Genomic DNA, 15,686 nt, shown 5'->3' with positions numbered 1-15,686 from the left:
ATGTGTAGTTTAGTTTATAGTTTGTGAAACTATAGTTGCTTAACTGGTTGTACAGCTTGATTGTGTAACTATTACTAATTGTGTATTATAGGGCCTGTTTGGGCCCGATTTTTCACCCAAAAAATTGATTTTTTGACCGTTATTTCACTTTTCCAGCCGTCAAATTTAATTTCTTCTCTCACAGGTGGACCCCACTTTTCTCCTAACGGTCAAAAAATCAATTCTCAAAATCACTCCCAAATGGGCTCATAATCATGATCTAGTTTAGCTATATTTAGCTAAATGCAAAAAATTACACGAGGTTAACTTTTTTAAATGTAATTGATCGTCCTACGTGATACAATGATCATCCCTGACTTAAAATGATGAAAGATTGCATGATATGGAAATCCAAAGAATTAAATTGAATAAGGTTATATTCATACATATTAATTGATTACAACTATAAATAACCAATAGCTACAAAACTTCCAATGATGGATTTTGAATATGAAGTTTTTCCATCAATCGTAAGATAAGTGCTGCTAAGGTGATATTACTTGGAACTACGATTGACGTTGTTTAGTTCTCTCGTCACTTTCATTCGCCATTTACATGCACAATTATCCTCCATTTAACATGATGAATTTCATATTATCACTCATATATGAAGTTTCATATTGCAATGATAAGCATTCGGTACAATTAATATATCATACGAATATATACCAAATAGTATCAAATCGATGAGACTAACAGTTCAAATGTCTTTCTCGACATTTACCAATTGTTGAATTCGAGATTTTAATTGTTGATCTTTACTTTATAGTCTAGTTCAATAGTTGAACTGTTAGTATTTACGCTTAGCACTTGGCAAGTACCATTTAATGGGTGTGATTGTAATACATTCTTCATAGCATTAAGTGTGATCATTAATGCTCAACTACCAAATGATAAACTCTTTTCAAAGAATTTATACAATGCTTTATTAATTAGGAAATCCTCCACAAAATTTAATGAAGGATATTGCTATCTTTATTTAAAAAAAGTTTACAAAACCAATCCAAATAAATGAATGAATAATAATTTGTTTATGAATATGAACATGTTGTATTTGAGAATTTAAAACTAATAAGTTATAAGATAAAAACATTAAGCCCACAAGTCAAACATAAAATCATGACATTAATTAGCACTTAAGTACATCCATTAATGAGCGATAAATGCACCGAAAAATTTATCTACGAGGGTAAATTTGACAATTTACACCCAACACGACATTTTTTTGGACTTTTTTAAAAAAGTGACAAATTTTGTTGCAATTGATAATATAGGGATATCTATGCAAAAATTCCATTTTTATTTATCATTTTTATATTATTTTCTTAATTTTCCGTTCTCTTTTTTAGCTCATGTTTAATTTGGATAAACATTATTTTTTTAGTAAATTTTGATAAAAGTTTGGTGAAATATGTGGTTGAAAATTTTATAAAAAATTTTGAATTTCATAAAATGTAAGGTTGGGCATGGTCAAGTTTGGTTCTAACGATAATCAAATTGGACTCAAAATTTTTGCGTATTTAGTAAGTGGAACAGTTGTGTCCAAATTTAATTATGGAATCATTCAGATTCGATTCCATTCAGTAGGAGGTGGGCGTTGGGTGGGTCGGTTAAGGTATTTCAATACCTAGAACCACCCATTATATTTTGGGTATTTTGTAAATAGATCCATTCAGTTCCACGTAATTATTGGATCCAAACCGAAACCCGAACCATTGGTTTCGCTTTGGGTTCGGGTTTACCCATAACATTTTTTTGAATACATATTTAGTAAATCCAACCATGTAATTAGATGAATTACCGCAAACTAGCCATCATGTCATAGATTTAATAATTGACATTAATGAACTAATTGTCCAAGACGTAAATAGAGCCTAAACATATTAAATATTGCACAAAAGATTAATAAGATTAACCTTAAAAGAGCATTAAAAACTAGTTAGAATTTAAAAGAACTTTAGTAAGAGTATATGATCAACATTAAACATAGCCTTAAAACTTAAAAGAGCATTAATAAGACCATATTATTATAATAATAATAATCAGAAGTTCAAAAATTTTTAAAACCAACATTAGAAGTTAAACAACTGAAAAATGTCATCAAAAGAGCCATAAAATGGTTAACCACAAACTCGAGATGATGAATATTCTCAATAGATTTTGAGTCGCCTACATTAATCTATGTGAGTTGCATCGCACCAACCATTTATATATCTATTGCATGAGTTGTAGCATTAACAAAATCTACAAGACATAACTAAAAGATATTAACCATTACAAGTTTAACAAAATTAGAACTTATTAGATTAACAAATGCAACATAAGAATATAGAAAAACAATGTTTACTCACTCGTCTCAATTTTCTCATAAAACTCCTTCTCTTCAATACAAATTCCATCTTGGGGTAGTCTCAAAAGTCCAGATTCTTCACGTAACCAATTTTGTGTGCAAATTAACGCCTCAATTGTTTTAGGAGTTTAAGAACTCCTAAATGAATCAAGAACCAGTTCGCTCGTGCTAAATGTTGACTCAGAAGCAATCGTAGAGAGGGAAATGGCAAGCACATCCCTCGCTATCTCAGATAAAGTACTAATACAAAATATCAAATTTTGCATTTGTGGGGTCTTAAGTATTCTCTCCCAACCATTTTTGAATCTAATCTTTTTCAGCTAAATCCACATTGCTAATTTTCAATTTTTTTGGTACCCTATGTCAACTTAATTAAATGGACTCATATCATCTCCATCTTCATCATCATTTGAACCATCAACTGAAGTTACTCAGTTATTAGAATTATTACCACCAATTCCACTATCAATACCGTGTTGTCCATTGTATTCATTGTATAAAGCAGACAACATTTTCATTACTTCACTCTTCCACCTTCTTGTCATCATACAAGATACTTGTACAATATGCAACATATTCAAATTTGTACCTAGGATCAAGTATAATTGCTAAAAGTAAAAGCTTGTTTATTTTCTCAACTGTACCCCAATACTTATCAAACTTGACCTTCATATGGCAAGCTATACTTCTTAGTAAATGATCATTTTTATTACTCAGTGTTGCAAACTTCTTTGAAGTAAAGACTAAAGTAACATGTAGTAATGAACTAAACTTCAAAGTGACTTCATGAAAAATTCTTAAAAATTTGGCAAATTTTCTTGCCTTATCCCAATCATCATTAGTAGGTGGTCCTTCTCTTTCATGTCCATTTTCACGCTTGTTAAAATATTCATAATAAAATCCATCCTTTTCCTCCATATGTTCAAATGCTTTCTGAAAATTCAATGCACTATCCAACATTAAAAATTTTGAATTTCATCTAGTATGTACATCTAGAACAGCAAGCTTTTTGCAACCAATCTTCCCATTCTTAACACAAGCTTTAAACTTTATATGCCTAGAAGGAGATGATCGAAAATATTTTATAGTATTTCGAATACTTGCTATGGAGTGATTAAACTCCTTCAACCCATTATTAACAATCAAATTAATGATATGCGCCGAACACCTAACATGCAAATAAGCATCACCCAAAATTATGCAATCGGCTCTCCAATTCTTCAACTAGTTTTTCACATAAATGATTGTCGTATCATTTTGATTTGCATTGTCAATAGTAATAGTCAACACGTGCTCTATCCCCCAATCAAGCACACTATTTTCAACAAGTTTTCCTATGTCTCCCCCCCTTATGATTTGGAACAACGGAAAAACTCAAAATCCTCTTATATAATTTCCAAGTTCTATCAATAAAGTGTGTCATGATTACTATTTAATTGATATTTTGAATTGATGTACAACAATCAGTGGCAAGAGCAACCCTTTGCCTATTCTGAATAAGTTTATTCTTCAATGATTCATTTGTTTCATTGTAAAGATAGAGCACATCCTTAGCAATTGTTCTTCGAAAAGGAATATCAAACTTAGGATTGAGTTTTGCACAAACTCTTTAAAAATCCATACCCTCCACAAAGGAAAAAAAACAATTCATCAATTATAATCATTTTAACTAGATATCTTCTACATTCTTCTTTATTATAAATGATGCTATAAGATTAAACATGCTACCATTACCATTACTACCATCATTTCTCTGTGGTGTTAAGATCTTTTGTTGGTCGCCAAACTGAGTAGCCTTATATGCATGACAACTATCCAAATGCTTCCACATACTGGAAGTTTCACCTTTTGAATTACTTTGAAGGACTTCCCCACAGTAATTGTATTTTGATGTTTTCCATTACTTACCTTAGTAAATCTCAACCAAATTGCTGACCTTGTCTTCGTTTTCTTTTTAGTTCTAGGTGTCTCATCATACATCTACAAAAAATAAATTATTTTGTTATAACCTTTACCAAATGTAATTTGAAAAGGAAAAAAATAATAAAGGCACACCACAAATTTTGCTATTGAATAGAAAACAATAATAAAGGCACACCACAAGTAATAGTACTTGTTGCACCAGAACCCAAAGTCAATTATTTATCTCTACATTCCCACCGTGAACTTATTCAGAGAACATTGAATGAATAACTTAATTCATTAATATATTTTTGTTATATATTATAGATCAAATATAAAAACACATAGCTATAAAACAATTTAGAATTTAAGTTTTAAAAGGAAAGGCATCTTATCTGAAAACAATAAATTAGAGTATTTTTTCAGTGAGAATCTTTGATGCAACACACTAATTTGCAGCATCAATGCAGTGAATCCCATACCAATTCACATATTTATTTCAATTAACTTTGAAATTCATCATCTTGCCATAAGGCTCTATCCTCAAATAAAGATTCGAAGGTAACATGATAAGGAAGAGTAAGTATGTATTGCAGGAGTTACAAAAATTACCCGTGATGTTGGTGTAAGAGACGAATTCATTGTTTGACGGAAGAAAATGCAAAAATGGAATTGGGAAAGGAGGCAGCCGCCATGGGATTCTAATTCTTTACAGGTTAGGAATGGGCAAATTGTTTTTGGACAAGATTTATATATTTGGACTTAGTAACTAAAATGGGCCAAAAGATTTGGATTTAATATTTTCTTTAAGTTGAATTATGCAGTCCATTTAGTTTTTAAGTTATAAATATTAAATTTTGTAATTTTTTTTATGCAATCTATTAATTATTAAAAAAAAATGACGTAGAAGTCAATTCCATCTGGTTATCCATGATTCCAATTCAAGAACCAAAAACCTACCCAAACCTACTCGGTTCTCGGTTCTCGGTTTTCGATTTTGATTCTTATTTTTTTTTTTTTGAGAACCAAACTGGAACCTCCGATTTCAATTCGGTTTCTGTTTGTGAGATTCAATTCCAATCAAAATGCCCACACTACCATTCGGTTCGGTTGGGTTCTGTTCGATTCCCAAGTTTTGTATTATATTTAATTTTTTAATATTTATAAATCTACATTAATTCAACGAATGATATATTTAATTTTAATTCTTACAAAAAAAGTAATCCAATTTTATGTGTCTTTAGTGTTTCTCTTTACTGAGTTTTTTTTATAGATTTGATTGTTAAAATCATTGGAAGAGGAAGATAATGAGTTCACAATAATTAAGAGAGACACCATCGAGCTTCAATTCGAATTTTCCAAAATGGTATAAATGACACTACAATAGAATAACAGATTTGGATAAAATTTAGCTCAATTTGATTAAATTAGGTTTGGACTGAAGATTAGAAATTGAAAAATCATATTTTTGGGTTTGAGCTAAATTAACTAGTTATCAAATTTATTTAGACAAAAATAATTTGGTTTATTTAAAATAAATAAATTAAAAAAATCAAGGAGATTCGATTCTTATTCGGTTCTTGATCTAGAACTGAGAATCGAATCAAACCCGTTGATTCTTGATTCAGATATCCATTCCGATATTTAATTTAAGAAGAATCGTTCCATTCGATTTAATTCTGTAACAGAGTTTTGCCCAACTCTAATAAAATATATGGTTGAAAAGTAAATTTAAAAAAAATTAAAAAGGGGACAAATAAGGTTTTTCATTTTAAACAAGATAATATTAAAAGGTATTTTTATCCTCACGTAAATTGCGAGTGACCGTGGGTCAATTGTCAATTCTTCAGACAAAATCATTTATGAGATCTAGAAGTGCGTGTCTATTACCTTAAATAAAGATCTGAACTTCGGGTGCAAAAATGTAAAGTTTAAAACCTCATGACACTTTTAAAAAATATTTGGGACCTCTATTGCAATTTGTTCTTAAATAAAGTCGTGTGAACGTAAATTTTATTGATAAAGGAAAAGGTTGGAACGTGAGGAGCGAGAGTTCACCGTGAATAATTGCAATTTGCATAAACAAAAATCATTGTCGGAGAGAAACAAAAGTAAGGCTGGCGTCTGCCGGAGAATGAGACCAAAATCTAGAGGCAGAGGAGATATTGAAGAAGATGGGCAATTGTGGCACTAGGGAGGAATCTGCTGTTATTTCCACTGCTCACCATCAAGGTGTTCTGTTCTTCCCCTTTTCTATTTTCCCATTTTCTTCAATCACCAGATCTAGGGTTTTGCTTATTTCTTCCCATGCCAATTTTATGTTTCTAATTAATTATTATTCCTACTCTAGAGTTTCTCAAATTAGGCTTTTGCAATTTATTTCACAAAATCTTATTTTACATGGGAAGGAGATTGTAGTTAGTATTATTATTATTATTATTATTATTTTTTTCACAATGATTCGTGTTTACTGCGGTGTTAATAGATTCTTTTACTTACATTACCCAATAATGCACAGTACACGCGTACATACTAATTCTAGATTCGAAAAAACAATGAGCAGTTCAGCAGCAGCTCCAAGTCTTGTCGGTATCCAGTAGGAATCCGGGTGCCGAAAAGAAGCACAATCGCTCCGAATCAGATCTGAGCGATCTTTCAACTCCCCGCAACTTTGAGGACTTCCGCGAGAATGCCCTGCTCTATACCCATGTTATTGCCTTCACCTTGTTTGAGCTCGAGACCATAACCAAGAGCTTCCGTTCTGACTACATTCTTGGTGAGGGTGGCTTTGGAACCGTCTACAAAGGTTACATAGATGAGAATGTTAGGGTTGGCCTCAAATCTCTCCCTGTTGCTGTTAAGGTCCTTAACAAGGAAGGCCTTCAAGGACACCGTGAATGGCTCGTGAGTTCTTTCCTTCCAACTTTCATGTCTTTTCAAGCCTCTTGTTCTTGCAACATACTGCGTTTGTATTTGATGTGGTTAATGGGATTTCTTTTAGTTTTTGGTTTTCCTCTTGAAATTACTTTTAAGATACTTGCTGGTCAATATATTATTTTATTGTCCCAGACGGAGGTCAACTTCCTTGGGCAGCTCAGGCATTCTAATCTGGTGAAATTGATTGGATATTGTTGTGAGGACGACCACCGGTTACTTGTTTATGAATTCATGTTCCGGGGAAGCCTTGAAAATCACCTCTTCCGAAGTATGTTCCATCTTCCTTCACATTTTTCTTGACCTGCTAGTTTGATGCTTGTGCTTCCGCTAGTTTTTCCACCTATAATTATTTTCATCTAAATACTATATATCATTGATGTTGAAGCGATAGTCATTGTGATTTGTTACTCAGCAATAGCAATGAAATATATGTTGGTTTAGAATCTAATGCTCAACAAACCTTTAAATGGAGTTGTTTTGTTCATTTATTAGTTTCCCTTCTCATATGTAGATATGCGTACTAGATTTGTCTTTCTTTAAGACCTCTCTCAGCATTTTTAGCATAATGCACAGTTGACACGCCTTATGGCCTCTTCGTTGAATATTATTGGATGGTCCCATGTAAGCAAATTACAAATGAAGTCATCATCCTTCAATTATATTAGCGACTTTGATTTAAATGAAACATAAAAAATTATTGCGAAGCAATGAATTGATATTTGGTGCAGTGTAATGGGTAATAATTATTAAATATTTAATCAAACAAGTTTTGTAAATGGTCAATGCATTTATTACAAGAAAAAAAATATTAAAACTTGGGTGCTTGAACATGTACATTTGAGTGAAAATAACTTGGGTTCAAAAGAAATTATGGGGGAAGTCCCCAAAGATGAGAGTTAATTTACTCCCCTTAGTGTTGGGGGTGTAGGGAAAGGTACAAAGGTCCGCCATTGACTTTATTAAACTAATGATCTCTGTAGGACAGATACTCTAACTACGATAGCGTGTCCGTGTCTGACACGTGCCGACACTGACACTTCATACACTCTACAATAATCATTTTTCTTTCTTACTATAGCTATTATATATTTTTAGCTCAAAGTTATTAGTAAATAACAAATAAGTACTCATATTTAAAAGATTTCAACAAGAAAAATCAATAATAAATATAAAGCTAAATTTAAACTACATAAATGAAGAATTTTAAAGAATTTAATGAATGTGTCGGTGATGTGTCGTGTCGGTACTTTTTTTGAAAAATCATGAGTCGACGTATCCGACACGTATTGTGTCGGACACACGTGTCCATGTCAGTGCATCATAACCAATGATACTTGGCTTAATCCAAGCTGGCTTCCTGAATGTGGAACTTATTATTGGACGATATGACCATCAATATTGCAATTTGTAACTTACAATCAGAGAGGGGTTAAAAAGAGTGTTGAGGCTAACCTCATATACAAATAGTATGATTGTGATAGGAACTTGGGACAATTCTCACTTCACCGAATATTATCTATAATTATTGATGGACTTAAACAAAACTTTAATATTTCATTGATGAACTTTTGATTACAAGGAAAGAAATCTGCTAACAGATTGGAAAAGCTAAGTAACAGAAAAAAGAAATAACAAGGATAGGGACGTTCGAGAGGTCCACTTCTCTCCCAAGACTACCAAAATTATGCCTCCTCAATTGGAACTAACTCCCTTTATCTATAGGTTGCTCTGCTTCGAGGTCATTCCCTCAACAGACTACGTAACTTGCATGTGGTCTTCTTTTTTCCTGTATTTCCTTCCTGCCCCTGCCCTTTTGTTGCGCCTTTGGTGGGTGATTTGGACTGTGGGCCTATCAGATTGTTTATAAAATTATGGAGAAAAATCCTTATGCTTGATATGTCGGACTTGTAAATTACATGTAAATGGAAGAATTATGTGGTTGAGACTGCTAGTGAGTTTGCTCCTTTTAGAGATCACAACATTTTCTCTTCGCTACTATGATCATTTAGAACTCTCCTTTTGCAGTCATTAATGATAATTGGCATTTGCATATATTTTTTGCCGCTTACTGATGAATAGTATACTTGGGGAGAATCTAAATATCTAAGCTGCTTATGCAACAATTTCAGAAAGCCATATTTATTTCATAGTTAGTGCTTAGTTAACTAAAATTAATCTGGAAATTCCTGAGGCATCCAGAGGCAACTGTTCCACTATCTTGGTCAACAAGGATGATGATTGCTCTTGGGGCGGCTAAAGGGCTTGCTTTCCTTCATAATGCTGAGAGACCTGTTATCTATAGGGATTTCAAGACCTCAAATATTCTATTAGACTCGGTAAGTGGTTTTATTTGGACTTTTCATAATCTCTTTCTCTCTACACATCCACACACTAAATTGCCCCATGATTTTTGCATTGACTCGTGTGCATGAATATAAAGAAGCAAGTGAATTAGCTAAAATCAAGTTAGTGTTTGAAACAATCATACCGTGGCTTTGATTCATTCCATTTTCTCTATTGTTTGTAGGGTTGTACTACCAAACCTTTTGATTTTTGGGTTTCCAAAATTGTTCATGTGTTGCAGGATTATACGGCCAAACTTTCTGACTTTGGACTCGCTAAAGCAGGGCCCCAAGGTGATGAGACTCATGTATCAACTCGAGTTATGGGTACTTATGGTTATGCAGCTCCTGAATATGTCATGACTGGTATGACTTTTAATTCTTTATATATATTATATTGGTCCAAAATCTATGTTCTTTTATCTCACAATTGATTGAGAAAGAATCGAGATATATTTCATGTTAGAAATGCCTGCTTATCTCAATGCTGAGAGTTAGAGAACTTGAATTATTAACTTATATTGAGGCATAAACTTTATGGGGTAGTACAATCCCACTCCTTTCCCTTCTCTGCTTATTAAAAATAATTGACTTTGATCTTACCATCAAAAGGAGCACGCATAACAAAAGGATTGACTAGAATCTAATATTGGATTGTTTGATAGTAGTAGTACTCTTGGTTGGGATTAAGGGCCACAGGTTTTGCATCCATCGTCCGTTGCCAACACACTTGTTCCATAGCCTCTCTATATGAGGAAGGAACGAAAATCGAGTTCAGAGTAGCAGGCATATAGAGCTATAGGAGGGAAAACCATACCTATCTGGTGGTCAAGGAACACGAGAAGTGCAACGAAGAGTGATAGGAGACGGAAGATTATTCGGTGAAGAATCTGATGTTGTAGGTGGAGGATCAGGAAAGCTTGTAGGGATCGTCGTCTAAGAAGGAAGCTCGAGAGCAGTGATCGGAGCAGCATGTCTGCGAGTATAAATAAGATACGACTTGTACCGAGAGGATTCTATAGGAAAATCATGCAAGATAGAGAACGGAGGATAAATAACAATTTTTGAAGTGAAGAAAGAGTTTTTTTCAAAGAAAACAACATTAAGAGTATCTTAATTCGTCGTGTCTTGGGATCATAACAGACATACCTTTTTTGAGTCCCACCATATCCTAGAAAGGCACACTTAATAGATTGCGGTGCGAGTTTTGTCCTTTCATGTGGTTATAAGTAAACAAAGGACACATCCAATGGGTCAGAGATGAGATTATGTGGAATGATGATCAAAGAGTTCATAAAACGGAGAAACATGATTAAGAGTGGGAGAAGGCAATTGATTTATAAGATACAAAGCGATGTAGACAAGGCTTCACACCAGAAATGGGAAGGAATAGAAGACTCAAGTAGAAAAGTTCTAACTGCCACCCTATTTTGTTAAGGGGTAGAAGGAAAAGATCTCTGAGAAATAATACCATTGGTCAGTAAGAAAGATTGAAATGCATTGGATATATATTCACTTCCCAAGTCAGATCTTAAGATCTTGATTGAGGAAAATTGATTTTCAATGAGAGCAAGAAAAGCTTGAAAGATAGAGAAAACCTCGCTCTTTCCATGGAGAAAATAAACCCATGTGAAGCTCCTTTAATGATCGATAAATATAACAAAGTATTACTTACCAAAAACAAATATAACAAAGTATTTATAATGAGGATAAGATATGATAGGTGCAGGATCCCATATATCACTATGAACAATATCGAAAATATGCAAAGCATGATGACCATAAGATGGGAAGGGTAAAATCTTACTTATAGCAAGCTTACGTGAAGCATAATTAAGAGAAATAGACGAAATCGAAGCAGAATTCTTATTGCCAAGCAAACCATAGTTTAATAAGTGTTGTAACATATTAGAATTGGGATGATCCAATTTCTTATGCCAATGTAAAATGTCAAAAGTAGCTGAATTACAAACAGTAGGAAAAGATGAAATAGGCTTTAGTAAAATAGGAAAGAGACGTCCTTCCTTAGGACCCTTCACAATTGTCCTCTCGAGCACTTGATCCTACACATGACAACCAAAAGAAAAGGCATGTGCAATTGTTATCAACAAGTTAACCAGCGGAAACAAGATTAGTTGATGAACTAGGAGAGACCAAAATATTAGGTAGATTTGGTGATATATCACCTACGATTGAGATAGGAAGAGTGTTACTATCGATAGTGTGTATATTTTGATCCAGTGCCATGGTCTAAGGTTACTCAGCAATAAAGGATTATGAGTCATATGATTAGAAGCATCCGAGTCTAATAACCAAGAAAAAGATGCAGTTGATGGAATACCTGAGGCACCTAAGGCCGATAAAGCAGAAATGACCATTTGTTGGATCATCTCAAGAGTGGTGGAGTTTTGGACAGGACTGGGAGAGTCTGGAAGTTGAGCAGGATCAGATGGCGGTGCACAATTGGAGGCGAAAGTGGCAGCAGCAACATAACTTGTTCCAATCTTGCGTAGAGGGCAAGTAGGACACTCCTTGATGACACGTTCAACCTTCTTGCAATAATTGCAAACTTTTCTAGGACACTAAAGAGTCATGTGACAAAACCCCTTACAGTTGTAAGACTGCACATTGGACATATCTCGAGGTTTGAATGTTCCTTTAGCCACATAGGCAACAAAAACAAGTGCTACTTGATTCTGCTGCACAAAGAGGTATAGGTGGTAAGACGCTACTCCTCCCTCAGTAATTCACCCAAACAGTCATCCAATGTTGGAATAGATTCTCGATTCATAAGATTGGACCTAATGTGTTCAAATTCAGCTTGCAATTTCATGAGAAATTGATCCCTCTCGGTGATTTCATGCACTTCTTGGACAGCTTCCAAACTGTCAGGTGATACTGAAGCATGGATAATATTTGTGTGCTCAGTTTAAAGGTTAGAAAAACTAGAATAATATTTTTCAATGAGCGAGAGTCCTGAGAGAAATTTGCCAATTCAAACTCCAATTGATATTGTCGAGCATTGTTGCTTGAGTATAAATTTTATTCAAGTAGTCCCACATGGCACGAGCTGACTTGTAAGGCCTGAAATTAAAGACAATTTAAGCAATAACTAATCCGATGATTTAAGTCATAATCCTAAAATCCTTGGTTTTTCAGGCAAGGTACTTTTCCCAGTCATTCTCTTGATTAGAAGGTGGGAGACTTCCATCAATATATCCCCACAGATCGTCTTTACCTTCAACCAATAACTAAAAGTGAAAAGCCTATGAAGAGTAGTTCTTCCTAGTAAAGTGAATGCAAATAGACTCCTGCTCGGTTAACATGATGAAATCGTGAACAGCTCGGCAAAAAAAAAAAAAAAAAAAAAAAGGAGAGATAATTTTGTCCAATCAGCATAACAAATATCCAAGCCCAACAATGCTAATAGCCCAACACAATTAAAAAAGAAAAAAAAAAAAAAAAAAAAAGGAGAGATAATTTTGTCCAATCAGCATAACAAATATCCAAGCCCAACAATGCTAATAGCCCAACACAATTAAAAAAGAAAAAAAAAAAAAAAAAAAAAAAAAAAAAACTCCATTATAGATTCAACTCCGATCAGCCCAATAGAAGCCAATTCATATTGAGCTAAAAATGTCGACGATGGGGAAGGAAGATACTGCTTCGACCAAGACCTGAATCTAGACTAGCCAGAAAATGGAAGAACTCACTGGCGCTGGAGTAAACTATGAAGCCCAGAAAACTCAACCCCTAAAAATGACACGTAGAAACCTCCTTCATGTACGAGATGCGTCTTGAATTGAGCAGAGAATGAACGCAGATGATACTTGAGATGCGAGCTCTGACCATCAATTACTATGAACAGAGAGGCAATTGCAGCCTGCCAGATGACCACCTGAGGCGCCGACCTTCGATTACAATGAACAGAGGGCCAACTCCGCAAATCACATGCATGAGTACGTAATTTTTGGGCTCTGATACCATGTCAAGTTTTTGTTTGATAGTGTTCTTGTGTGTATTGCCTTAATTTATAAGGTATTACAAAGCTATGCATGAAAAGTAATTAGAATTCAGTCCCAGATTCTATGCTATGTGATTAGGCGTTGAATCATCAATTTCATTACCTATTATACCTCTCTTTAAAATTAGTTGGGTTGAATCTTTTACCCATATCCATGTTTATGGTCACTAAGGAGGTTAATACATGATATTTAAGTACACTAATATAATGGAACATGTGAGGAGTTTGCAGTTGAGAGCTTTTGAAGTTTTATTATAAATATGGTCAGAGAGTCAGATTTGTGCTTATTAGGAATTAAATTCCAAAGCCATTTGTTAAGTGTCAATTTCTATAACAAGTTCTTCAATATTTCAATCATACTTCACTTTGGAAGCCTGGCTAGCTCTCAGTCTATTAACGGTCTTCTATGCCATAAAATGAAAAGTATAGTTCTTAAAGTGTACAGCGGGATTTCATCTTTATTAATTGCAGGTTCTACCCAATGTCTTGTTAACTTGGTATTCCCATAATCATTTCACGACTCTCAACAATTGCTGTTTGACTTAACTATTTACAGTTAAGGGTCAATTGTATTCCGGACTCAAAAATATGCTATTTCTTTTGAAAATATGGTACTATGATGTGAGCGCAGAGAATTGATGCATATGTTGGTTTTAAAGTTTATTTCCTGTTTGCAAGATAACTATTTATGCATTATGGCACACTCATACATATATAATACATGTCAATTAACTAATTAAGCAATCAGAGTTGTTGGCAGGCAAACCTATTACAGAACAATTTCACTGCCCAATAACCAATATTCTCCTGAGGTTAATTATGGATCGCTATTTAATTTTATCATTAATTCAAATTGTCTTTTTGGATGTTATATTTTCACGTTGATTTCATTTCTGGTATGTCCTATTCCAAATATTGTGGATCCTGAGAATCATTGATTGTTGTCCCTCTGTTCTCTCGCTTATTTGAATTATGTTGGCTTGACATGGGCAGGGCACCTTACTGCCAGAAGTGATGTTTACAGTTTTGGGGTTGTACTTTTGGAGCTGTTGACAGGAAGGAAATCCGTGGACAAAACAAGGCCAAGCAAGGAGCAAAGTTTAGTAGATTGGGCCAGGCCGAAGTTAAATGACAAGAGAAAAATGCTTCAAATAATAGACCCCAGATTAGAGAATCAGTACTCAGTAAGGGCAGCACAGAAAGCTTGCAGCTTGGCATATTATTGTCTGAACCAAAACCCAAAAGCTAGACCTTTAATGAGCGACGTAGTTGAGACTTTGGAGCCTTTACAGGGCAGTAGTGGAGTGTATGAAGTCTCATCGTCGTCATCATCATTAACACCGACTCTTATCTGTGGTGGGAGTCCTTTTGTGTCTGGAAGGATTCCAGATTACAGGATGCATCACAGATTTGGTGGGACTGTTGGCAGTGCTGTTGGTTGCCGTACTTCCAACCAAAATTGTTCCCCTGGTGGCTCTGCCGCATGCCGGGTTAGATGAGAGAAGAAGCTTTGGTTAGTACATTGATTTACTTCTTATTTCTACTCAATGTATATTGTAATGGTGATTGCGAGTGAGCTTGTTCATCATTGATGTGCCAATAATACTTTTCCTTGGTGATCATTGTAATTACGAGTACCATTTCAGAGAGCTGTTACAGACAGTTGTATGAGCTTCTTTTACAAGATTTCTTCATTTGCACTTGTGGAACCTTTCCTTCCATCGTTTGATTACTAAACCCTTGCATATGAAGACACGTCATGTTTATTTCATCTACCTTCATTCTCCCTCACAGTGACAGCAGGTGTATATCTCCTTGTTTTGAGTTTGGGAGTTTCCCCGGTGAGCTGGCAGTCTGTCTGTGTCATATTTTACAGCCGTGCTATTGAAACAGGGCCACATGAGAAGAATTATTCCATATTTTAACGAACTTTCTGGAGTTTGCGCGACTTGAAATTGTAACACTTGCTTTGTCTAGCTCTAGTTGCGTCTTACTCTACTGTTATATATTAACTTCTCAACTACTATTACCACTAGCCTGATACTATATACTATTTCCATATTCTTGGTACGAATTCCTGATTATGAATTGC

The 15,686-nt window shown here is 34.4% G+C and overlaps 1 protein-coding gene and 1 long non-coding RNA gene across 2 annotated transcripts; one reads left to right on the top strand and one right to left on the bottom strand.

Moving 5' to 3' along the window:
* Positions 1-3,838: 3,838 nt before the first annotated feature.
* LOC111381477 lies at positions 3,839-5,031 on the bottom strand. The gene is made up of 2 exons (XR_002700347.1): positions 4,904-5,031; positions 3,839-4,369 (listed from the first exon to the last, which is right to left on the bottom strand). It is a non-coding gene; the product is annotated as an uncharacterized LOC111381477 (long non-coding RNA).
* A 1,260-nt stretch (positions 5,032-6,291) lies between these two features.
* LOC111381460 (probable serine/threonine-protein kinase PBL8) lies at positions 6,292-15,303 on the top strand. The gene is made up of 6 exons (XM_023005244.1): positions 6,292-6,523; positions 6,855-7,195; positions 7,361-7,496; positions 9,428-9,564; positions 9,813-9,936; positions 14,588-15,303. Exons 1-6 carry the CDS (start codon positions 6,466-6,468, stop codon positions 15,091-15,093), a joined length of 1,302 nt encoding a protein of 433 aa, XP_022861012.1. The 5' UTR covers positions 6,292-6,465; the 3' UTR covers positions 15,094-15,303.
* Positions 15,304-15,686: the final 383 nt, after the last annotated feature.

The sequence above is a fragment of the Olea europaea genome, unplaced genomic scaffold (genome assembly GCF_002742605.1).
Source record: "Olea europaea var. sylvestris unplaced genomic scaffold, O_europaea_v1 scaffold231, whole genome shotgun sequence".
NCBI classification, from domain to species: Eukaryota; Viridiplantae; Streptophyta; class Magnoliopsida; order Lamiales; family Oleaceae; genus Olea; species Olea europaea.
Note: the sequence above shows the minus strand (reverse complement) of the source record. Positions and strands in the feature narration are given on the sequence as shown.

Coding starts and splice junctions, on each gene's coding strand:
- LOC111381460 (XM_023005244.1), top strand. CDS start 6,466: ATGGGCAATTGTGGCACTAGGGAGGAATCTGCTGTTATTTCCACTGCT. Junction 6,524..6,854: donor TTCCACTGCTCACCATCAAG/GTGTTCTGTTCT, acceptor AACAATGAGCAG/TTCAGCAGCAGCTCCAAGTC. Junction 9,565..9,812: donor CAAATATTCTATTAGACTCG/GTAAGTGGTTTT, acceptor CATGTGTTGCAG/GATTATACGGCCAAACTTTC.